Here is a 25,637-nt window from a genome sequence, read left to right as displayed (position 1 = left end):
CTCTGAGTCCAGCGCTTCTCAGCGGATTCACTTTCAGCCAGCCCTCACCTTCTCCCCATCCTCTCCCTTCGTCCATAGGCTGCTGGCAAGTTCATTGACAGAGAAGCCACCTGCAAACCTGCGTCTCCTGGGTTAACGAACCGGGAAGGGGCAGGGGAGCTGCGAGGAGCAAAGGGCATCTCCGGTGTCATGCAGCCAACGTGCCAAGGGAATCAAGGCCGCCCGTTTCCACGCTCCTCTCTCTCTGCAGGGCTCTTTCCCTGCGTTTGCTTCCCGCCGTCATGACGAACTACACAAGCCTCCCTTATAGGGACAGGTGAGGATCGGGTTCAGTTCAGTTCTTGACAGGAACTTACACAACATTCACATCTTTGTTCATCAGCCAGGCAGAAAGAGTTTTTAAAAGGCTGAATGTGGAAGACAGCAGCCCTGACAGATTTGTCCATTGTGGCCCGGGGCTCTGAGTGCTTTGCACTTAAAAGTCTGGGTAGGAGTCTGGGTGTATTCTGCCATGTTGGTTGTGTTGAACTGCAGTTGGCACAATGGCACTTCTTTTTTTCTGGCAGGCTCCTCATCTTCAACAGCTATAGGCAGGGACACCACGGTCCTCTCCATGCTTGGAATAGCTGCCGAATTTGACGAGTGAGGTATAGGGATGTTGGAGAGATCCTCCACGGACCCCAGTAGAATCCGGCCCCCCAAAGTCCATGGAGGATCGGATCTCCTACCTTGTCCGGCAGGGCGAAGTCCTCGCTGGCAGATCCTCTCTGCCACTGGCTCCAAAGCCCCAGCAATATGGCCGCCATGGCCGTATCGCTGGCTGCACGGATTGACTGAGGACCCAAATGGCGTCCAGGATGCCATTTGCGGCCATGGTTTTCATTAATGTGATAGGCTATGCAAATATTTGCATAGCCTATCACGTTAATGAAAACCATGGACGCAAATGGCGTCCAGCATGCCATTTGCGGCTGTAAAAGCCTTAGTTTAAGCCATTTACGGCTGCATTTACCTTAAACTAAGGCCTTTACAGCCGCAAATGGCATCCCGGATGCCATTTGCATCCGGAGACTCACCCTGCCTACCCCAGCGATACAGCCATGGCGGCCGTATTGCTGGGACTTTGGAGCCGGCTGGCGGCTCCACGGAATTGCTGCGGAGTGGAGCCAGCCAAAGAGGATTCCGAGGGGGAGGAACAGATCGCCTCCACCCCTGCGGACCTTCCCCCTCGGAACGGCAGGTAAGCTTTCCAGCCATCCCTAGTGAGGAAGGGTGAAAATTACACTTCAATTCATTCTTGCTAAGAATTTCTTTCTTTCTTTCGTACCCCACCTTTCTACCAAGAAAAATGGCACTCTGGGTGGCTTACAATCACAAATAAAACTGGATTAGAACAATAATGAAACAAATGCATTAAAACACAATTCGAAACATAACAATAACGGAATAAAAACAGCATCCAACCCAACAGGCCTGCTTACACACCAAAGGCCTGCCTGCATAAAAAGATCTTTTTGCCTACCAGCGGAGAGGGAGCGAAACCGTGGGCATCTGCAGATAGGGGCAGGGGGGGGCAAGTGCCCCCTGCCCCCCCCCCCAGATTCCAGTGATGACATCATTCTGAGAGCGGCACAGCGGTGTTCATGCTGCGCCTGCCCCGTCTATCTCTACTTTCGTTTCCAGCCATGCAGGCAAAGCTTGGGACAGGACAGGAGGTCAGTAAATTAAATGCGGGAGCGGGGGATGCTCTTGAATTTAACCGGTGCTGTGGGAGCGCCTTCTCGTAAGGCGAGGGGATCGTAGCAGGCAGCGCACGACCAGGTTCCTCCACACCAAAGTAGCTCATCTCTGAGAGAGGCCACAGCGCCTTGTGCTGAGCACGCCGGCTGCCTGGGCTGTCTGTGTTCTCCAGTTTCCCACCAGGGAGGTCAGCAAACTAAACCCGTGGGTGGGAGCAGGGATGCCATCGAGCTCAGCTGAGAGCGGCTGCAATGCAAATGGCAGCATGTGGGCCTGGAAGAGGCAGCGAGGCCAGCTTTCTGGCAGGCCCAGCAAGGCAGCACCACAGCCTGTTAGGCCTTGGGTTTGTTGTTACGTTGATGTGGGAGCGCCTGCCTTGTAAAGCATCCCTCCCTGGCCGTGCCTATGGAAACCACCGACTTCCCATCCTGTTCCACCTGGAAGGGCCCCTGGATGAGTTCGCTTTAATTTAAAGTGAACTGATGAGTTGTTTTCCAGCCCACAGGTGAGGTGAGATGGGGGGAGAGCATCACCCATTTGAGGGGGGGGGGTTGCTTGAAAGGACAATCCCTGCCAGTCGGAGAATCGCAAGGGAAGATGCTTTCCTTACGTACCCTAGTTCTTTGTGATTTAACACCCCACACACCCCTAAACATGCATGGGATGGGGCTGTTAAGGCTGGTATGTAAAAGCACCATAAACCCTTAAAACCCGCAAAGGCTGGGAAAGCGTTAAAAGAGAACCTAAGGGAAAGGGAGAGATGGCCAGCGGTCACATTATGAGGACAGTCATTCCAAATTTCATCCAGGGCATCTCTACATGAAAGAAACAGCCTGCAGTCCTACCACTGTGGAGCCTTTCCACGTTTACCACAGGCTCCCATACAGCGATCACTGAGAGGGGAAGTTTTTAATTTTCAGTGTTCCATTGATCTCAATGAAACAGAGCCGTCTAGTGGCTGTTGAATGGCGCAACACTGAATGTACACAGTAGGGAGAATCCAGGATATTCAAATATCACATTGTCTTCGGATCTTTTTAACATGGAATAACCCAGGAATACCACTGGATGTGCCCTGGAGGTTGACAACATCGTGAAAGGGACCCACAAATTTCCGTGAGTGACCCGTGCACAATAAAAGCCTTGTGTGATGGCACCCCCATGCTCATGGGCATCCACAGGAAGGGGTAAGGTGGGACAATTGACCCCCTGGAGGTGAGCCATAATATCCAGATTCCCAGCTTTCATTGAAAAAAAAAAAGCAAGCCTCTAGCCCTTGTAGTACCCAGGATATGAGGCAAAATGTGATGCCACTATTCTGCTTATTCGTTTTGTGAGAAACTAGCTGGCTCCCACCTTTCAGGCTGAATCCACACATAGCAGTTATACCATTATCATACTGTTATCATAACATTGGTGCCCATTGGTGTCATGTGTACCAATAGTTATGATAACGGTATACCAGCCTTAGTGTTTTCAGACAATGCATGAAGTCGCAGCAATGATTAACACACCCACTGTTCGGGTGTGTTAACTCTTCTGGGTGTGTTAAGCCTTTTGGGGGGTCTTCCCTGTTAGGAAGTAACTGCAGCCTCATAAAAACAATTTAGGGCACAACCCTATGCAGGTTTAGACGGAAAAAAGTCCTACAACTCCCAGCATTCCCCAGACAGCATAGCAGCTGTAGGACTTTTTTCTGTCTAAACCTGCATAGGGTTGCATCCTTAGAAATCCAGGAGTATCCTGTAGCTGGGTTTGGGCAGCAGTGTGTCTACCAGAAAACAAAAGGTAGCAGCAAACATAGGAGTTTGTGTTCTTTCTACCTCAAGTCTTTTTAATATTTGTTTTCCTGAGTTTATAAACATTTAAATAATTACCTTGACAATATGCGCAGATAAAGTTCATCTTTATTATACCCATATTGCAGGAGGCAGGGCTGTGGCTGAGAAGGCAAGTCCGGCCAAGCAGCCCAGAGTTGTTATTCCGATTTTGCGGAGCAAGGGTGTGTTAGAGCAGTGTATGGCAACTCTACAATGTAGTCAAGTGTTGTTGGTGCTCTAGGGAAGTGCAGATTGGGCTGTGAAATGGATTGTAGAAGCAGTGCAATTTCTCAAGGGTTAAAATGGGTTGTTGTGAGATATATAGCTTTAAGAGAACCTGCCAATTTTAGCTCTTGCAGGAGGCCTGAGTGGAACCTCTCCCCATCTCTTGCTTAGCGTTGGCCCTGGAGCTGAGACAGTGTGCCACGCAGCTGCACAGAAATTGGTGTTTTCTCGTGTATTCTAGAAATAAAGAAACCTCTTGTGAAGGTACCTGACCCAACTGTGTGTTTCCTGTAGAGCAGAGCCTAGCAGTGGGCTGCAAGCTGAGCAGGTCACCCTACCCCTACCCTAGTATTAACCATGCCCTTCGACCCCATAATGGCCTTTGGCCCAAAGACAGTCATGGAAAGCACTGAGGGTTTCAGCTGTGGGTGGAAAGACGTTGTCTGGACACCAAGTCTACCCACTGAGAAACAACAGAGGGGCAGACCTGGCATACACATTTCTCAGGCGAGATCTACCTACTTTGGTAGACCTGGTGACCAGGCCTTGTTGCACCTCAGTCACCACCAGATCTGCCAGAAAAGGTAGGCTTGTTCTCTGATGCTATCACGGCTTTTAAAAGATGTGCAACCATATGCACAGTTCAAGGAAAAGTATGCCGTTCCAAAAGAGCACTGCTGTAGTTCAAAATTCAAGCCATGCAAAAGTGGTATTGTTGCCCGATACAAAAAGTGGCTGATTCCAGTGTGAAAAGTAAAGTGAGTCGTCCAGGCTCCTCTGGAACCTTAAAACCTGATCCAGCCCACTCATTGCTCCTTCCACGGCTAAAGACCCTCCCCACAGACTCCACTGCTGCTCTCTAGAGCGGCCTTCCCCAACCTCGTGCCCGTCAGATGTTTTGGACGGCACCTCCAGGGAGGCATGGCCAATGGTCCGGAATGCTGGGGTTGCAGTCCGAAACATCTGGAGGGCTCCAGGTTGGGGAAGACAGCTCCGGAGAGTGCTCACCAGTGTTTCTAAGATGAAGGAAATCATTCTAGGATGAGTCATGTGAAGCTGTCAATGATATGATAAGGACAGTGATGCCATAAAATATACGACATGACATTCTTAAGGCAGCTGTACTTTGTTCATTTGTTCCTAGGCTTGTTTTTTTTTTTTATCCCTCACTCCAAATAAAGTTTTCTTGGCATTCCTGATGCTTCTTGAATATAACACTCTTCTGCATTAGTGCTGTTGAGTTCCCAGGATCTTCTACTACTCTGTCTAGGCTTCTAAGGGCTCAATCCTAACTAGATAGGCGGCTGCCTCCGAACTCTGAGGCGACCGCCTATCCAAAGCAAGGCAGGAGAGGCACGGGGGGGGGGGGGATCGTTCCCTCCGCACCCTCCTGCCTAGCTATTTTTCGCTAGACAGCCATCTAGTCCAGGCTCATCCACAGCAGGCAGCAGCATCAGGAGCTCCAGGCCTTTCTCACCACTGCCACTCAAGACCCTCTTATCCGGAGACTGGCCCCGGGCACTGCAGCAGGCACTTTGCCCCTGAGCAATAGGGGGCCCTGATCAGTTTTTCTCAGGCACAAACCATGCTCCTGCTCAGCCAGAGGGACTTGGGCTTCGAACCCACAACCCCGCACAAACCTAGCCAAGCCTAAACGAGTGCTAGATCGGCTGCAGTAGCCCCTGCAGCAGCCCCAACACTCAAAGCACAAGGTGCTGTACAAACCACACCACAAGGCTCAGGACAAAAGGAGCAACCTCCAGCCATGCTAGCTGGGAATGCTGGGAATTGTGGTCCAACACATCTGGGGGGTGCCCAGTTGGGGAGGCTGGGCTGTGATATATTAGTAGACAGGCATTGTGTTGTGTTGGCCCCCGAAAGATAGGGAAAATAAAATAGTTGACAGGATATTTCACTGGATCAAATGAGTTGTGTATTAGGAGTATGCAAGCCTCTAGGGTTTCACAGACCTCTTCATCAGGTCACAGAGAATGAACTGCATCCTGTGTCTGCACATACTTTCCAGTTCTAACTCTTCCCTGCCCCCACACACTTTGCATATGTATGAATCTCTTTAAAACTTTCCAAGAAAGATGCACGCAGACATCCTCCATGTCTGTAACTGTAACAACGCCTGTTTACTCTTCGAACTGCAAAAATAAACAAAAAATAGAAACAGAGGGAGGGAGGGAGGGAGACCTCTATGCATGCAGCGAGAATTCTGATTGCGGAGACGTTGGACTAGAACTGGGGAGGACCCAGGTTCAAATCCCGCCCCCCCCCAACCAAGGAGCCCACTGGTTGAATTTGGACCAGTTATTCTCTCATAGCATCCTACCTCATAGGGTTGTCATGAGGATTAAATGGATGGGGGCAACCACATACTCTGCCCTGTGTTTCATGGAGGAAGGGTGGGTGAATACGTTTTCTAAAAAGTGAAGTTGGGGGGAGACAGTGTGGTGTAATGGTTAGAATGCCTGAGTTGGATCTGGGAGACCCTGGAAGCTTAAAATCCCACTGAAGCTCACCTGTGGCCCATCACATCCTCGCTCAGCCTGCCTCACAAGGTCATTTTGACCAGGAGGATGGGAGGGATTAAAATAATAATGAATAAATATACAAAAACAAGAGGGGAAACTAAATAGGTACCGGCCAAACACCAGCAGTAAGGCCTCAACACCTATCAGCCCCAGCCGGCATGGCCAAGGGTCAGGAATGCTGAGGGTTGTAGTCTCAGACATCCAGAGAGCACGGGGTTGGAGAAGGCTGGGCCAGAGAATCGTCTTTCTGATCACTGCAGTCCTCCCGCTGCTTGGTGAAGAGCAGAGAGAAGGGCACCATTTTAAGATATCCCCCCCCCGCCGCCCCCAGGGCAGGGCTGCAATATTTGCCCTCCTTCTTTGAGGAACGACTGAGCATTTATTGTTCCGTAGCACTGATGATCTTGAGCTGAAACCGAATAACCAGCTATGCTTTTGTACAGACGGGGGAGATGGCCATTGTTGGGTGGAACTGGCAGGTTCAGGGGCAAATTTAGACATTGCCCCCACCCCACCCCCCGCAAGTCAACCCCAAACGGGAAAACAACCAAGGGTCTTATGGCATCTTAAAGACTAGCAGATTTATTATGGCATAAGCTTCATGGACCAGGCCACTTAGGGTGCAATCCAATGCACATTTAGACTGGAAAAAGTCGTACAGCTCCCAGCACTCCCCCGCCAGCATGGGGAGTGGATGTTGCGCTGCCCTCTGGGGCCTGAAGAAGGCTCTGAAGCCGGAGTGCACCGTGGTCCCTGGTTAGGGTAGACTCAGGGCCATCGTAGAGGAGATGTTGAAGATCCGTGATCAGATCTCTCAGATCTTTTGGGGCACCATCCTGCGCACATCTAGATCGGAAAAAGCCCTCTAATTCCCAGCATGCCCCCAGCCAGCCATGCGGGCTGGGGCACGCTGGGAGTTGTGGGACTTTTTTCTGTCTAGACATGCGCAGGATGGTGCCCTTCATGCATTAAAAAAAAACAAAATAACTCCATGGCACCCCTAGGACCTCTTAGTATACATGCCAAGTTTCAGGTGTCTAGTTTTCAGGGTCTTGGTACTATGGTGCTTACAGACAGAGACACACACACACACACACATCTGCTATTGTTGTTGTTGTTACGTCACATTATTATTATCACATCTACCATTTTTTCCTCTTGCAAGGAACCCAGGGCGGCTGACATGGCCCTCCTCCTTTCCACTGTATCCTCGCAACAACCCTGTGAGGTAGGGGAGGCTGAGAGTTCAGTGACTGGCCTAAAGTCACCCGGTGAGCTTCACGGCTGAGTGGGGACTGGAACCCAGATCTCCTGGGTCACAATCCAACACCGTCACCACTACATCACACATCGGCTCTCATCATAATAACCATAAGCCCGTCCTTCGCTGCTCTTATGAAAACAAGACTAGGTGGTGCGTCTTGCCTGGGAGTGTGCAAGGCTGAATTCACACGTGGGATGCCCCTGATAAATCGGACCGTGTGAGGTCAACCCCCAGCATCCTTTGCACCTTGGGCTCATTCTCTGCAGCCGCCATGGCAATGTACTGCAGCGGAAGAGACCCCCCCCCCGCCTTTCTCCACCACCTCCAGCCATGTCATAGCATCACCGTGGCAACCGGTTGAGTGTGGTTCCATCCAGGCCGGGCCTACGGACTGCTCCAACGGCTTTCCTGAGCCCTCTCCTCGAGACATGGGCTCCAGCCAAGATGGATGTCACTCTCTCACTTCCAGTCTCTTTGCCTCTTTTCATTTCAGCACCCTCATGGGTCTCAGCTGCCTCTTTTTTACCTTTCCGTAAGTCGTGGCAACAGGTTCAAGTCGTGGCAACAGGTTCAAGCTGGAACCAGGTTACCTTAAGGACCATCTAATCACAAATGAACATGCTCGAATTTTTATTTATACTTATTTATTTTCCCCAATATACCACCCAAATAGCCAAAGCTATCTGGGCAGTTCGAATGTTAAGATCAACATGGGAAACTCTGCTTCATGCTTCTTTGTCTTCAGAGGTGTGGCAGATGGAAATGAGGAGCGGGGCCTTTTCTGTTGTGGCACCAAGATTGTGTAACGTTGTCCTTCTGAAGAAGTTCTGCCTGGCTCCATTCACTCTCTTCACTTTTCAACTGGCAGCAAAAACACATCTATTCCAAAGGGCTTTTAGGATGCCATTTAACTGATAGTTATTTGTTGATTTTGCTAGTGTGCGTCAATAATAGTTGTAAAAAAAAGAACCATTGTCAATGTTTTATACTGTGCTGTTTTTTTGTTTTTTTGTTTGCTTGTTTACAATGTGCCCTGAAAGGCAGGTCAAACGTCTTTTAAATAAATACATTATAAATAAATCCATTTTACTTTTGTAACCCCCTTTGGGAACTTTCTTTTAAACGGAAAAACAGGGTCAAGTCCCTAAAAATAAAGTAATTATTTGATCCAGCAAGCTATGACATCTTCTTCTGAAGGCTAGTCCCTTCTGCGGCCTGAAACCACAGTCTGGTGCCAACTCCTTTTGCTGTCTTTCAGCTGCAGCTGGCTCGCCCTCCACGTGTCCTGGGCCTTTCCCGTCATCTGCGGCCATCTCTTCATCCCAACCATTCTCTACTTCCTGCTCACCAGTTTCACAGACACAGGAATTCTCCACAAAGGTAAGATGGATGGCTGCCTCCCCTCTGCAACTGCCCGGCGTACCTCTCAAATATCCTTGGGCCATGAATAGATTTATTTTTTTTTAATGCAGTGGCAGCCAACATTTTTGGCAAGTGATGCCACAAGTCAAATATGAAATCACAACTCCGAGTCCAATCCATCCCCCATACATGGCTTCTTGGAAAAGGACACAATCCTATCCATGTTTAGACAGAAAAAAGTCCTACGACTCCCAGCATGCCCCAGCCATGGCTGGCTGGGGCATGCTGGCTGGGGCATGCTGGGAGTAGTAGGACTTTTTTTCCCCACCTAAACATGCATAGGATTACACCCCAAAAGATCTGGGAGATCTGATCAAAGGATCTTCAACATCTCCTCTATGATGGCCCTGAGCCGAGCCTAACCAGGGACCATGAACTTCGCGTGCTCCAACTTCAGAGCCTCCTTCAGCCACCAGAGGGCAGTGCAACTTCCCCCCCTGCGATTGGCAGGCAATATGCATCCTCCGGATTGGCTGGGCCTGGTATATATAGCAGGGCCCGCCCGTTCTGCCTCGCTCAGGACAACAGAGCAGCATCTCCTCTTGCTGCTTCTGCCACAGACCGCAAAGATGCTAAGATGGAAGGTCAAGATTCAGGTATAGATGCTCACCGATACAGATTGGTCCTGACCACCACTTATAAGATAATAACAGGAGTCGTGCTGGTCAGACCAAAGGCCCATCTCGGCGATCTTCACTATTGTTCAGCGGAAGCCACCTTAGCCCCAGGCACCACCACTGAGGCCACTTAGGGGCCTTTTCCCAGGCCGTGGGGACCTCTCCTCTCCCTCCGGTCAAGTGGCAATGCTGTGCTCCAGACATGGCTGGATGCCTTCTGGGGACTCTTTACTACACATCCTCCTTCATGTCATGTAGTAAAGAGTCTGGGGACTCTTTACTACACATTCCATCTGTAAGCACCTTGAAAACAATGCAGCGATTACTCGAAGCCAACATGGATTTGTCAAGAACAAATCCTGCCAGACGAATCTGATCTCATTTTTTGATCAAGTAACCTCCCTTGAAGATAATAGAATAGGAAGGACAAGAGGCCTCTTCCAGAAAATTAGAAACATTGGAGGTAAATTCCAGACAAAAATGGGTATGATCAAAAACAAAGATGGCAAGGACCTAACAGAAGCAGAAGAGATCAAGAAAAGGTGGCAAGAATGTACGGAAGACCTGTACAGGAAGGATAATAATATCGGGGATAGATTTGACGGTGTGGTCAGTGAGCTAGAGCCAGACGTCCTGAAGAGTGAGGTTGAATGGGCCTTAAGAAGCATTGCTAATAACAAGGCAGCAGGAGATGACGGTATCCCAGCTGAACTGTTTAAAATCTTGCAAGATGATGCTGTCAAGGTGATGCATGCCATATGCCAGCAAATTTGGAAAACACAAGAATGGCCAACAAATTGGAAAAAATCAACTTATATCCCCATACCAAAAAGGGAAGCACCAAAGAATGTTCAAACTATCGAACAGTGGCACTTATTTCACATGCCAGTAAGGTAATGCTCAAGATCTTGCAAGGCAGACTCCAGCAATTCATGGAACGAGAATTGCCAGAAGTACAAGCTGGATTTAGAAAAGGCAGAGGAACTAGAGACCAAATTGCCAATATCCGCTGGATAATGGAGAAAGCCCGGGAGTTTCAGAAAAACATCTATTTCTGTTTTATTGACTATTCTAAAGCCTTTGACTGTGTGGATCATCACAAACTGTGGCAAGTTCTTGGTGGTATGGGGATACCAAGTCATCTTGTCTGCCTCCTGAGGAATCTGTATAACGACCAAGTAGCAACAGTAAGAACAGACCACGGATCAACGGACTGGTTTAAGATTGGGAAAGGAGTACGGCAGGGTTGTATACTCTCACCCTACCTATTCAACCTGTACGCAGAACACATTATGCAACATGCTGGGCTTGATGAAGCCAAGGCTGGAGTTAAAATTGCTGGAAGAAACATTAACAATCACAGATATGCAGATGGTACCACTTTGATGGCTGAAAGCGAGGAGGAGCTGAGGAACCTCATGACGAAGGTGAAAGAAGAAAGTGCAAAAGCTGGGTTGCAGTTAAACCTCAAAAAAAACCAAGATTATGGCAACCAGCTTGATTGATAACTGGCAAATAGAGGGAGAAAACGTGGAGGCAGTGACAGACTTTGTCTTTCTAGGCGCAAAGATTACTGCAGACGCTGACTGCAGCCAGGAAATCAGAAGTCGTTTACTTCTTGGGAGGAGAGCAAATGACAAATCCTGATAAAATAGTGAAGAGCAGAGACATCACACTGACAACAAAGGTCCGCATAGTTAAAGCAATGGCATTCGCCATAGTAACCTATGGCTGCGAGAGCTGGACCATAAGGAAGGCTGAGCGAAGGAAGATAGATGCTTTTGAACTGTGGTGCTGGAGGAAAATTGTGAGAGTGCCTTGGACTGCAAGAAGATCAAACCAGTCCATACTCCAGGAAATAAAGCCAGACTGCTCACTTGAGGGAAGGATATTAAAGGCAAAACTGAAGTACTTTGGCCACATAATGAGAAGACAGGATACCCTGGAGAAGATGCTGATGCTAGGGAAAGTGGAAGGCAAAAGGAAGAGGGGCCGACCAAGGGCAAGATGGGTGGATGATATTCTGGAGGTGATGGACTCAACCTTGGGGGAGCTGGGGGTGGCGACGGCCGACAGGAAGCTCTGGTGTGGGTTGGTCCATGAAGTCACGAAGAGTCGGAAGCGACTGAACGAATAAACAACAACAACAAACCTCCCTTGTGGACCGTGGGAATGCTGTAGACATCATATACCTTGACTTCAGCAAAGCTTTCGACAAAGTGCCCCATGATATCCTGATGAGCAAACTAGCTCAAAGTGGGCTAGACGAAACAATGATCCGGTGGATCCACAGTTGGCTACAGACTCAGACTCAAAGAGTGCTCATCAATGGGATCTTCTCAACCTGGGGAGAGGTAATGAGCGGGGTACCGCAGGGCTCAGTCCATGGCCCAGGGCTCTTTGACATTTTTATTAAGGACTTGGAGGAGGAGGTGCAGGGAATGCTGATCAGATTTGCAGATGACCCAAAATTGGGTGGGATAGCAAATACTTTGGAAGACAGAAACAAAATTCAAAGTGATCTTGATAGACTGGAGCGCTAGGCAGAAAACAACAATTACATTTGATAGGGATAAATGCCAAGTTCTGCACCTAGGAAAAAGAAACCAAATGCACAGTTACAAGATGGGGGATACGTGGCTCAACAACACTACAAGCAAGAGGGATCTTGGAATTGTTGTCGATCACAAGCTGAATATGAGCCAACAATGTGATGTGGCTGCAAAAAAGGCCAATGCTTTTTTGGGCTGCATTAATAGAAGCATAGCTTCCAAATCCCGGGAAGTACTAGTTCCCCTCTACTCAGCACTAGTTAGGCCTCATCTGGAGTACTGTGTCCAGTTCTGGGCACCACCCTTTAAGAAGGATGCAGACAAGCTGGAGAGGGTTCAGAGGAGGGCAACAAAGATGATCAGGGAGTCCCAGGAAACAAAGCCCTATGAAGAGAGACTGAAAGAACAGGGCATGTTTAGCCTTGAGAAGAGAAGACTGAGGGGAGACCTGATTGTGCTCTTCAAGTACTTGAAAGGTTGTCACAGAGAAGAAGGCCAGGATCTCTTCTCCATCATCCCAGAGTGCAGGACACGGAATAATGGGCTCAAGTTACAGGCAGCCAGATTCTGGCTGAACATCAGGAAAACCTTCCTGACTGTTAGAGCAACATGACAGTGGAGCCAATGACCTAGGGCGGTGGTGGGCTCTCCCACACTGGAGGCATTCAGGATGAGGCTGGACAGCCATCTGTCAGGGATGCTCTGACTTGGATTCCTGCATTGAGCAGGGGGTTAGACTCCATGCCCTGGTAGGCCCCTTCCAACCCTACTATTCTATGATTCATCCAAGAAAGGCCTTATGAGTCAGTCACCAAGCAGGCAAATTCTGACAGGCTCCCTTGGTCCTCGGATTGGGATGGATCTTTTTCTCATCGCTGAGGGAGTGTCTGCTCTACTCCATGCTGCAAAATCTCCCAAGCAAAGTCTGCATTGCTCTCTTGGCAGCTAGCCATTCAAGTTGCTCTTTGCCTCGTAGACCCCATTCTCCACCACACCTAATTGGCTGATTGCTCCTGCGTTCTCCTGTCCCCCAAACCAGCGCAGGTCTCCCAGAGCCCCACCCCTGACGCTTTCTCCAGTAGCCCAGATCACAGCAGCTGCCCATGCTAAAGCAAACAGCAAGGCAATGCTAGAAAGCCCCTGCTGAGAGTGAGCAGTTAACTGCAAACAAGCAAACAAGCATGAGTGAATGTGATAAGAGAGAGAGAGAGAGCCTGTCACAAATCCCTTGGCTCCCTCTATCCTTCAGCATTCTCACACACACAAATAGAGTGGCTTCAGTCTCGCCCTTTTAATTCATTATTCACAGGTTCATTACAGATGCAAATCCTTGAAGACTCTCTGGCTGCAAAGGAATGCCTCCAGGGGTTTCAAATGGGATCACCGAAAGTTGCCCGCAGTTTGAAAGGGCGGCTGTCTGGCTAGGCTGACTTAGGGAGGGAGGTCCCGCCCCTCGTGTGATGCTTCCCTGTGTTGCCTCTCACACATTGCTAATGGATCGACCGCCCGCACTCCGCCCCTGATGTTTCCCTCTTAGCTCTGCGCTGCTGCCTCACGTCTCTTGGGCCACAGTCCCCAAGCCCCTCCTCCTCCTGCTCGCTGCTTCTCACAGAGGGGGGCAAGGAGGAAGCTTCATGCCCAGCCATCTGGGAGTTGGTAACCAGAGAAGCACGCCTGCCCATATCTGAACTGGCTTGTGAAAATGCCTCCCCCAGTTCTGGCTGCTCCTCTTCTGAATCTGAGCTGCTAACTACCTCCCTGCGGTCAGAATCAATCCTGATTGCTCCTGCGTTCTCCTGTCCCCCAAACCAGCGCAGGTCTCCCAGTGTCCCACCCCTGACGCTTTCTCCAGTAGCCCAGATCACAGCAGCTGCCCACGCTAAAGCAAACAGCAAGGCAACGCTAGAAAGCCCCTGCTGAGGGTGAGCAGTTACTGCAAACAAGCAAACAAGTGTGAGTGACACTTGCCACACTTGAGGTGATTGGGAACTGCCAGTAGTCCTCGGGTCTTAAAGTGAAGAGGACTGGCCTTTCTAGGCCTCCATTCTGTTCCTCAGTGGCCAACCAGACACCCCAATGGGAAGCCTACAAGCAGGGCATGAGTGCAACAGCACCCTCTCACCCATATTCCCCAGCAACTGGTGTACATAGGCATACTGCCGCCAATACTAGCGGTACAATATTTAGCCAGCAATACTTGTGGCCATTGATCGTTTTATCTTCCATTAATTGGTCTAATCCCGCTTCATAGCCGTCCAAACTGATGGCCATCACTACACCACGGGGTAGCGAATCCCTTAGTTGAACTATGCACTGTGTGAATAAGTCCTTCCTTTTATCTGTCCTGAGTCTCCCATCAATCAGCTTCGTGGAATGACCCCATTGGGACCTAGTATTATGAGAGAGGGAGAAAAACGTCTCCCTCTCCGTTTCTCCACACCAGGCACCATTTTGTACACCTCTATCACATCCCCTCTTACTGCCCTTTTTTCTAAGCAAAGAAGCCACAAACGTTGCAGCCTTTGGTCATGGCAGGGTTGCTGCTGCAGGCGGGCCACCCATGTTTTAACGCCAGATCCACACCGCCCATCTTTGTGGCTCCAACCGTGTGGATGTGGCTGAACCCACCATCTTCTACTCACTCCTCCCCTGTGTTCCCTTCCACCACCAGGCATCGAAGAAGAGCTGGTGAACCAGGCTGTGACCATGAACGATCTCAACCAGCACTGGTGCAACAAATGCCAGCTGTACTGTTTGCCACATACCTTCCACTGCTCCTGGTGCAATACCTGTGTGGAGGTAAAGTATGACGTGGCCACTCAAGGCAATACATACGTATACGTTATAACCTGTGGTATAGTGGTACATTTTGAAGTGCAGGCGCTCACCATGCCAGTCCGCAGAGCCATGCCCTCAAGGGGAGTCCCAATATGGAGGGACCATTGCTCAGTGTGATAGAGCAGCTGCTTTTCATGCAGGAGGTCCCAGGTTTGATCCCCAGCTTCTCCAGGTAGGGCAAGGAAAGAATTCTGCCTGAAACCCTTGAGAGCCATCGCTGCCAGTCGGTGTCGACAATACTGGGCTAGGCTGGATGGGCCAAGGTTCTGACTCACTATAAGGCAGCTTCCTATGTTCCTATGTTCTTCTCTGTGTGTAGACCAAACAGCAGCCAAACATAGAGTAATACCCCATTTATTAGGATCGGCGGACAGTCATCGGTTAGCGCGCTGGCAAAGGGCAGTGTGGTGGTGAGCATGTTGGACTTTGGCTGGAAAAACTTGAGATTGCATGAGAGAGGGAAAGAGAGGGATACAACATGTCCCCAAACACTATAAGACTACCAGCCCAAGATTCTGGGGCAGTTTTTTCCCCCTCACCAGGGAGAAACATTTTGACCTGGCTCGCATGAATACCACAGCCCACCATGGCCCATTAGCCACAGTGGGTTGTGGCGTCCGCAGGCACAAGGTTGGCAGTCCAAGCCCCTGCCGCCACAGCTTCTCATTACGTGCGAGCCCAGAGAGGGTGGGTTGTTGGGGTGGTTGACAAGCCACCCAGAACCCATGGGCTGTTTTAGGGCTGCGGGTGGTTTGTCCACCACCCCAACAACCCGCCCTCCCTGGGTTCGCAAGTAATGAGAAGCCATAGCACACCTGTGCCATGCCCCAAACATTCAAAATGGCCACTGCGACGAGAAACCCTGCCGGGAAATTCACGCACAGTGGCTTCTCCTGAGGTGTGAACCGGGTCTTTATCTCAAAGTCAACAAACCAATACTAACAGTTTTAATGTCCAGCAGGAGTAGGTCTTTTGTAACACTAATGGGTCTTAATTGCCCAGTTCCAGACCAAGCTGGCCCAAAAGACTTGGCATCCCAACAGGGATAACTCACAACAGTACATGGAAAACCCTTAGGACTGCAGCTAAGTACTGAGGGAGCAGGGAAGTCTGATGGCAGATGATGCCATAATTCCTGCTAATCACACCGTCCAGGGGCTTCAACCCTGCGAGCCCTGGCTCCCCTGCACCACTGCGCATAACGCGACATATAACATTTCACGCTCGCCTTTCCTCGTGCAGCAGCAACGTGGCCAGTTTCCTCTGTGAGAGAGAGAACACAGGACATTCAGGATGTTTTTGCAATCTAATCATCTCTTACACGTGTGGAGGCCTGAGCAAACATGGGGCGCAGAAGAAAGCACACAGGCAGGCCACAGCAAGGCCCAAAGTAGCCTCACTTCTGCCCTGCCCCCCCCCAGTCCAATCGCTCTTGCCATCCCAGTCCCAAACCCGTGCTGGGGTTACTCAGCTCTCCTTGCACGCACGCTCGGGCCAGCAAAAGTGGGGCTCCGCCGGGCTCCACCGAGGCAGGTGGCTGTAACGGAATGGCGCATTCCACAGTGGCGTCAGGCTGGAAGGCCTGGCTGGCCCCTTAATGGCTGCTGTGTCCCACCAATCAAGGCCGGTGTGAGTGGTCAGCATGGTAAGGGGCACCTGTCAGGCCAGCAGGGGGCTCACGGCCAATCGGAGCCCCTGCTGCTGCTGCTCAGGCTGGGGGGGGGATCCATAGCTCCGTGGTGGAGCCCCTGCTTTGCATGCAGAAGGGCCTGGGTTCCGTTCCCGGCATCTCCAAATAGGGCTAGGAAAGAATCCTGCCTGCAACCTGGAGAGCCGTTGCTGCCAGTCAGCGACAACCACACTGGGCTAGAGGGGCCAAGGCTCTGACTCAGCGCAAGGCGGCTTCCAGGGCGCCTCCCCTTCTGCTCCTCATTCTCTTCCCCCCCCCGCCCCCCGCCCCCATCGGGAGGAAGAGGACAGGTGAGCAAGTAGACAGCTGGGGAGGAGCAGCAGCAGATGCTCCCAGAGAGGGCAGGAGACGGGCGCTTCCCTGCCAAAGGCTCCTTGTCCTTGCGCTGCCACTGCATCTGTCCCGGACTTTCCTCCTCGGTGGATTTTTTTGTGGGAGGAAAAAAAAGACGGAAGAGGCAGTGGGGAAACACACAAGGGGGTCACAAGTGCGAGACGGTGATGTCCCCCCCCCCAGTCAAATCCTGTGAATGAGGCGCAGCACCCAGAATGGGTCTCAACAGCAACGGGGAGGTGGAGTCCGTCTCCCCTGTCCATTTTGCCGTCCTTCCCCAACCCGCTACTTTCCAGATGTGTTGGACTGCGCATCCCATCCTCCTCAGCCAGCATGGCCATTGGCTACACTGTGGGCCCTCCTCCAATTCAGCTGTACCTAATCCGGGGGCCCGTTCAGGAGGCCCAACATGGCAAAATGTCACGAGTCGGAAGGGCGCCGGCGCCGTGCGGCCTGGCCTGGGGGCCTGGGATGTTGCGCCCGCCAGGGGCCCGTTCCATAACTCTCCGCCCCCCCCGCCGCAGGAATTTGACCATCACTGCATGTGGATTAACAACTGCATCGGCTGCCACAACCTCCGCTTCTTCATCCTCTTCGTGGTCTTCCTGAGCGGCTACGACCTGGCTGTGCTGGCTTCCTGCCTGGTCTACATGGCGCTCAACGCCCAGCAGGCTTTCAGCGTGGAGAAGATTTGCACGTATCCTTCACGGGTCAGGGTGCACAACAGCAAAGCTCCTCCCACTCTGGTTCCAGCTCTGTGTGTGTGCACGTGTGTGTGCGTGTTCCCCAATATTTTGTGACTGGCCATCCCCACAACAGCCCTTTTGTGACAAGCCACCCCTGCATAGCAGCCACTTTGTGATTGCACCCCATAACTTTATTTTTAAATGCCACGGGCCCAGAAATATTGGGTACCTCTAACCTATTCCTAATCAATACCTCTCACCAGGCAACCAGTCTGGACCGTTGGCCTAAGAAAGCAATAAGCTGCATAGGGTGGCCAGGTGTGTCCTGGTTTACAGAGGATGGTCCTCTGTTTTGGAAAGCTGACATAGGACAGTCCTCTATTTGAAGGTCCTTGCTCTGTTCGATGGGCTGTCCTGTCCAAGTCTGGCTTAAGGTCAGTGAACCACAGGGAGGGAGAGCAGAGCCGGGGCCTTCAAGCTGCCCATCCATGCTTCACACTGGACAACAGTCTTCTCCACTGTGGTGGAGATGTCTTCTATTTAAGTAAGTTATTGTTTCTAAATCTGCATCTATACCTATAACATTGCATATGCAAACGCTATGTAAATTGGAGCCCCCTTTTGTCCTCTTTTTTGGGTGCTGCATGTCCTCTTTTGTTTTGCTGTGCATAAGTGGCCACCCTCCATGACCCCCGTTGTGCTTGTGGAAATAGGCAAGTATTGTCAAAACTGGCATTTTGCACAGTAAGTACAGACTTCCAGAGATAGCCGCAGACCCCCCCCCCCGTCCCTCCAGCTTCTTCCCTTCTGTCTCTGCCCCCTCCCCACCCTGCTGAGCGCCAGGACTGAAGGCCCCCTAACCAGGCCTGCACCTCTGTCGCTCTCCTGGCGTTCCGCCCCTTGACTGGCTCTCCTGCTCCCAGCGTGCTGGTGACCATCCCTGCCGCCTTCTACCTGCTTCCTCTGCTCATCCTGCTGTGCAACCAGATCAGCAACATCTTGGCAGCTCAACACAGGTGCAAACAGCCCCAGGTACCAGCTGGCGGGGGGGGGGGCCTGTGGGTGCAGTGGGGGCGTATGTGCAGGAGGGAGAACCCCTGAAGAAGGCCTGGCCCTGGAGACGACAGTTCGTATAAGATGTAAGATACATAAGATCAGATGAAATATAAGATACGGCTGCGACGGTGCTGACTGGGATGGGGTGTTGCGATCATATCGATCAGATCATATCGTCACGCCCCTGCCCCCAGTCCTGAGAGGGGAGAGCTTGCAGGGGCTTCAGCACTTACGCAGGCTTCGGTTTCCTGGAAGGAGGGCCCCGGAGACCTGTGGTGTTTCTTTTATAAAGGTGCATTTACCCTGTGCGCAGGATGAAGGCCTGCCACATCACCACTCCATGTCAGGAATGCCTTGGTGGCCTCTCTCAGTAGATTCCAATAGCCAACTCAAGACACAGACGAAAGGGAATTATTTTCAAAGCTTTAATCCCATTACAGCTTAATGACTCTTTCAGATGCTAATCACCAGCGGCTAAAGCAAAGAAACAGCAGCGTGGACTACGCTTCAGGCAGGCAGTTGATCCCCGTTTGAAAGAGAGTCATTTGAAGACCCAGAACTTATGGGCTAGGGAGAGATCCTCCCTCTTTCCCTTGGGTCCACAGGAGGCGGCTGTTGCTTGCGCGCCAAACGGGCGCTACACCTCCTTTCCACGCCCTCCATCGCTCATCACTCCCTGCGTCTGCATCGAGCGTCTAAGAAGCCCCCCTCCCGCACTCCCTCACTGCCAGGGTCACTATCTATCTCTGGAATGCCGGCAGGAGGAATCTCTGCCAGGTGCTGAGCTTGTGAGGGGTGAGCTGGCTCCACTCCCACGGATGGCTGTTCCTCCTCAGAATCAGAACTGCTCTGGGGCTCCCTGGGCTCAGTTTCCACCCTGACACTTCAAGCCATCTCTGCTTCCTCTCCGGCCCAGAGATCTTCTGTGCCAGTCAAAAATTGCTCTCCTTTTGTCTTAGATTCAGCCTTCCCCCAGATCCATTTCCTCCTACCCCCTCAGGCCTTGGAGAACAAAGGTTGCCCATTCAGGATAACCTTTGGGTAACCTGCCCGAAACACTGCATTGGGGGAAATCCTCAGGCTCTTTGTGCACAGCAGCACTGAATGGTAAGGGACCTCTGGAGGTAATATAGACTGACCCCAAACACATAATAATATTATGTCAGTATTGTATCATCTTCACTGGCTGGCACTTTGTTTACGGGCACAATGCAGAGCACGGGCATTAGCCTATGAAGCCCTTCACGGCTTGGGGCTCAGTATCTGGAACTACTTTGTTATCTTTTTGACATCAGGTGAAGAGCTTTTTATTCTTTCAGGTCTATTAATCCTTTGTATATTTCTGCCATGTTCATGCCTTTAAGTCATTTTATCTTTGTGATAATTTTAGATCTTGTTGTGCGATGCCAGTTATTTTAGCCTCTACTTCTTTTAACCAATTGTTTTATTATGCTGCTTTTGATTCATTGATATGGGTTTGGGATTCTATTTGTGTTTTTATTGTATATCACCCTCTTTCCTAATATGTCTTAGAAATAAACCCATGCATCTTCACCCCTCCATGCCTCTTTCCGCAGGCTCCCTCCTCCAGCCAGCTTTCTGCCTGGGACCGGCGCTACTTCACTTTCTGCAAGCAGCAGGGAGCAAAGTGAGTGATTTGAACAAATCCTTCCTTGGAGATTATTGTCATTCTGAGTATTAGGGATGCTACTCCATGAAAATCTTAGTTGGTAGACCATATAATACTTTTGCACCCATGTCCTCTTTGTGGGCTTCCCACAGGCAGCTGGTTGGCCACTCTGTGAACAGAATGCTGGGCTAGGGCTGCAGAATCCCAGGCCCCGGGGCCAAATCCAGCCCTCCAAGGTTCCCCAGATGGCCATGCCTTGACCCCCAATCACTTGCTGGTTTGCTGGCTTTTGTGCTGTTTTCCTGTCCTAAAAGGTGAAAAGCTTCTCCTAAGAGTTACCGGCAGTAAAAGCTTTAAGCTAAAATATGCTGGTATTTGGGGTATGTGGGCCCAGCCCCATTTTGCCTTTGGCCCCGTCCACCCCTGGAATGCGGCCCCTGAGAGCTTCTCCAACGTGGAATTGGCCCTCGGGCTGAAAGAGGTTCCCCACCCCTGAGGGAGGCCTTTGGCCTGATCCCGCAGTGCTGTCCTTACTCTCTTAGGCACTCGATGGGCCCCCTGGGCCAAAACCCATACGTTCATCCACCCCTCCCTCCGTTCTGCGCTTCTTCTCACAGGTACAGAGTAAGGGCAGCCAGGCCCATCGCAGGAGCCACGGCCTTGGAAACCACGAAGGCCTCCGAGTTCCAGCACGTCCCCTGGCCTTCCAGCACCAGCCAGGCAGTTCCGGGCTCCTGCCCGCACGGCTGCCCCCAAGACCTGTCCAAGGAGCAGAAGGCGTGCGAGGCCTGGCGCCACTTCCTGACTGCCGTGGGCAGCCTCCTGCACCGAAACGGTCCCAGGCCGGGAGTAGCAGCACAGCCGGTGGCAACGGGGGTGAGCAAAACATGGGCAGGCCCAGGAGAAGCCGCCTGAAAGGGCCGGGGCATCGGGGCGCCTTCCGGTTGTGCTGCAGCTTGGATCACTGGGGCTTTTTAGCTGGGAATGGGTTGCGGGGGGGAGATGGTAATGTTTCAGAAAGGAGGGGTGCGAAGGAGTGAGCAGAAAGGAAAGAGCGCTACTTTCAAGGTTCAGAAACCGAGGGGTGTCCTCATAATTACCACCATCTATCGACATCTCCCTAGCGCTTTGCTGAGTAACGTAAGTGAAAGCAGATCCCCAGCCCAAGAAGCTCACAAAGTAAATGCCACGGAGTGACAACAGAGGGGACCAAGGGAGAGGCAAGGAGATCGGTTGAAACGGGGGCTGCTTCCCAGTGAGGCTCCTTCTGTGCAAAGACATGGCCTCATTCATGGCATTTTACAGGCTGTCCAGACGACGTCTTCCATTTGCAGCTCTCCTGTGTTTTCCCACCGCTTCTTTCATCTTTTTTCATACCAGAAAAAGATCAGTCAAGGAAAAAAAGATGGGATACATGCGCAAAACCTTTTGAGTGTTAGCGCCAGGAGCCCTCCATCTGGAAGCACCCAGAGAGAGACAGCGTGTGCATGAGAGACAGCAGCATGCATGCATTAATGCATTCATTCATTCATTCATTTCTATACTGCCCAATAGCTGGAGCTTTTTGGGTGGTTCACAAAAATTAAAACCAAAGAGCACACAATAAAACAATACAAAAGATATAAAACATTAAAACCACAGTAAACAATACAAACAGAATAAAACCAGAATAAAACCTAGCAGCAGTGCAGGAGTTTAAAATACAGATTTAAAACAGCAAAGCTAAAAATTTAGAAAGCTAAAATGCCTGGGAAAATAAAAAGGTCTTCACCTGGCGTCGAAAGGAATACAATGTAGGTGCCAGGCGAACCTCACTAGGGAGCTCATTCCAGAGCCGGGGTGCCACAGCAGAAAAAGCCCTCCTCCTAGTAGCCACCCGCTTCACTTCCTTCGGCAGGGGCTCACGGAGAAGGGCCACTGACGATGATCTTAAGGTCCGGGCAGGCACATATGGGAGGAGGTGATCCTTCAGGTAACCTGGCCCCAAGCCGTTAAGGGCTTTGAATGTTAACATCAGCACTTTGAATCGGGCCCGGAAATGGACTGGCAGCCAGTGCAGCTGGAAAAGTACTGGCGTAATATGAGCTCGCAGGCCAGACCCTGTTAACAATCTTGCTGCCCTATTTTGGACCAGCTGAAGTTTCCGGAGCGTTTTCCAAGGCAGCCCCACATATAATGCATTGCAGTAATCCAGACGAGACGTTATCAGAGCATGGATAACTGTAGCTAGGCTATCTCTGTCCAGATAAGGGCGTAGTTGGTATACCAGCCTAAGCTGATAAAAAGTGCTCCATGCCACTGAGTTCACCTGTGCCTCAAGTGACAGTTCTGGATCCAAGAGCACCCCCAAACTACGAACCTGATCCTTTAGGGGGAGTGCAACCCCCTCCAGAACAGGTTGAATATCACCTAGCCGGGCAGACGAACCACCCACTAACAGTACCTCCGTCTTGTCTGGATTGAGTTTCAGTTTATTGGCCCTCATCCAGTCCATTACCGTGCCCAGGCCCTGATTCAGAACAGCCACTGCCTCACCTGGTTTTGATGAGAAAGAGAGGTAGAGCTGGGTGTCATCCGCATATTGATGGCACCTCAGCCCACACCTCCGGATAACCTCCCCCAGCGGTTTCATGTAGATGTTAAACAGCATGGGGGATAAAACAGAGCCCTGTGGAACCCCATGGCACAATTGCCATGGCACACAGCAATAATCCCCCAGCACCACCTTCTGGAGTTGGCCATCCAAGTAGGAGCGGAACCACTGCAGTGCAGTGCCTCCAACTCCCAACCCAGACAACCTATCCAGAAGGATACCATGGTCGATGGTATCGAAAGCCGCTGAGAGGTCCAGGAGAATCAACAGGGTCGCACTCCCCCTGTCCCTCTCCCGGCAGAGGTCATCCCACAGGGCGACCAAGGCAGTTTCCGTTCCAAAACCAGGCCTGAAGCCCGATTGAAATGGATCTAGGTAATCCATTTCATTCAACAGTGCCTGGAGCTGTCCTACAACCACCCACTCAAGCACCTTGCCCAGGAAGGGGATGTTGGCCACTGGCCTATAATTGTTAACATCCTCCGGGTCCAGGTTAGGCTTTTTCAGGAGTGGTCTAATTACCGCCTCTTTTAAAGGGGCAGGCACCACTCCCTCTCTCAAGGAGGAATTTACAACCTCCTGCACCCAGCCGGACATCCCCTGCTTGTTTGATTTAATAAGCCATGAACAGCAAGAGTCAAGCACACAAGTGGTCAATCGGACTTGGCCAAGCACCTTGTCTGCATCCTCAGGCCTCAGTAACTGAAACTCATCCAATAGAACTGGACCAGACGGTGCTCTGGATGCCTTTAAGCTCTCTGTTTAGGTCTCCTGTAGGGAAAACAAGGCAGGCAGGGGTCGAAAGAGCCACAGAGAGCTCAGAGATGGAGCACATGATCTGCATGCCAAAGACCCAGGTCCGATCATCCCTCGCCTCTCCAGTTAAAGGATCCATCTTAGCGCCAGAGCTGGCAACGACTTTTCTCGCTGAGGCTTTGGAGAGCTGCAGCTCATCAGAGTAGATCAACCTTCCCATACCCGGCACGCTCCAGAGGTGCTGGACCACAAATCCCATCATCCCCAGCCAGCCTGGCCAGTGGAGATGATGGGAGTTGTAGTCCACCGCCTCTGGAAGGTGTCAGGTTGGGGAACGCTGGAGTAGACCATGCCAACCTAGGCGGCAGAAGCCAAGTGGCCTGATTCAGGGCTGCTATCGAAGGGAGGCCTGGTGGGGCACCCGCCGAGGGCCCACACCCCAGCAGGGCCCACTGACAAGAGCCCCCTGGACTTGCTCCTCGTCTTCCCTGTGGCAACCTGCTTGTTCTCCTGCCCCTCTCTCTGGCCCAGACAACAGTGGGGGGGAGCAGCAGGAGACGCCCCGGCCGCTTTGCTCCCTGGCTCTCTGCCGGCCCAGCAAGCAAAGGCAGCAATGGGGGGGGGGAGCAAGAGCCCCTGGCGGCCATGGCAGTGAGAAGGCGGGCTCACCGGAGAAGGAGGCCCATGGAGGGGGCCTTGCCCGAGGGCCCCCCGAAGCCTGGAGCCAGCACTGGACTGATTCACTGGACGGCAGCTTCAGATTTCCATACAGGCTTGTTGAACTGTGATGGGGGAGATCTTACGTGTACCTGAGCCAAAGTCTGCCACCCCTGCAGACTGAGGAGGCCTGCCGCAAGATCAGCATGCTTGCGCTGCAGTGCCTCGGAGGGGCTGACAGCAGCATGCATCCTGAGTGCCTTCCCTGTTGGGTGACAGCTCAATGCTCCGTCCTGCAGGTTGGCAAGAAGAAAACCCGCTGGCAGCTGAACACTGCAGACAAATGCGTGGAGGTCCCCGGTGAGTAGATCTTGGGCAGTTGGCTCTCCAGCCCTCCTCTGCAACAGCTCACTTGAAGGGTGGGGTGGGGAGAACTGGGGCATGCTGGGAGTTGTAGTTCTACACACCTGGAGGGCACCAGGATGGGGAAGCCTGCTCTAGGAGATAGTGCCAAGGACCGGAACTGCTTTTCAGGCAGTCAAGAGCACAAATGCGAAGGATGCTGGTCAGAATTTACTGCTTCCTCCTCCCTCTGAAATGTCTTTCTGGATGGCCCATTAAAGGGGTTGTTGTTATTGTTCAGTCGTTCAGTCGTGTCCGACTCTTCGTGACCCCATGGACCATAGTACGCCAGGCCTTCCTGTCCTGTGCTCTCTCCCGGAGCGTGCTCAAGTCCATATTCATTGCATCGGTGATGATATCCAGCCATCTCATCCTCTGCCGTCCCCTTCTCCATTTGCCTTCAATCTTTCCCAGCAACAAGGTCTTTTCCAGGGAGTTTTCTCTTCGCATTAGGTGGCCAAAATATTTGAGCTTCAGCTTCAGTATCTGTCCTTCCAAGGAGCACTCAGGGTTGATTGCCTTTAGGATTGACTGATTGACCTCCTTGCAGTCCAGGGGACTCGTAAGAGTCTTCTCCAGCACCACAGTTCGAAGGCATCAATTCTTCGGTGCTCAGCCTTCCTTATAGTCCAGCTCTCACAGCCATACATTACTACTGGGAAAACCATAGCTTTGATTAGACGGACCTTTGTCGGCAAGGTGATGTCTCTGCTTCCTACTACGCTGTCTAGGTTTGCCATAGCTTTCCTCCCAAGGAGCAAGCGTCTTTTAATTTCATGGCTACAGTCACCGTCTGCGGTGATCTTGGAGCCCAAG

General features: G+C 51.4%; 1 protein-coding gene across 1 annotated transcript in view; it reads left to right on the top strand.

Moving 5' to 3' along the window:
- Window positions 1-411: 411 nt before the first annotated feature.
- ZDHHC19 (zDHHC palmitoyltransferase 19) overlaps window positions 412-25,637 on the top strand; it is a 29,801-nt gene continuing 4,575 nt past the window's right edge. The window contains exons 1-9 of the mRNA XM_084845720.1: window positions 412-487; window positions 1,472-1,715; window positions 8,848-8,969; window positions 14,852-14,979; window positions 17,566-17,738; window positions 18,651-18,759; window positions 20,361-20,431; window positions 21,031-21,289; window positions 24,719-24,779. Coding sequence (XP_084701846.1) covers window positions 412-487; window positions 1,472-1,715; window positions 8,848-8,969; window positions 14,852-14,979; window positions 17,566-17,738; window positions 18,651-18,759; window positions 20,361-20,431; window positions 21,031-21,289; window positions 24,719-24,779 — 1,243 coding nt within the window. The remainder of the gene's footprint in view (window positions 488-1,471; window positions 1,716-8,847; window positions 8,970-14,851; window positions 14,980-17,565; window positions 17,739-18,650; window positions 18,760-20,360; window positions 20,432-21,030; window positions 21,290-24,718; window positions 24,780-25,637) is intronic.

The sequence above is a fragment of the Heloderma suspectum genome, chromosome 3, assembly GCF_057233095.1.
Source record: "Heloderma suspectum isolate Gila_16-S chromosome 3, 16-S_ref, whole genome shotgun sequence".
In the NCBI taxonomy this organism is placed as follows: Eukaryota; Metazoa; Chordata; class Lepidosauria; order Squamata; family Helodermatidae; genus Heloderma; species Heloderma suspectum.
The sequence above is the reverse complement of the archived record's forward strand: the minus strand, read 5'-3'. Positions and strand labels throughout refer to the sequence as shown.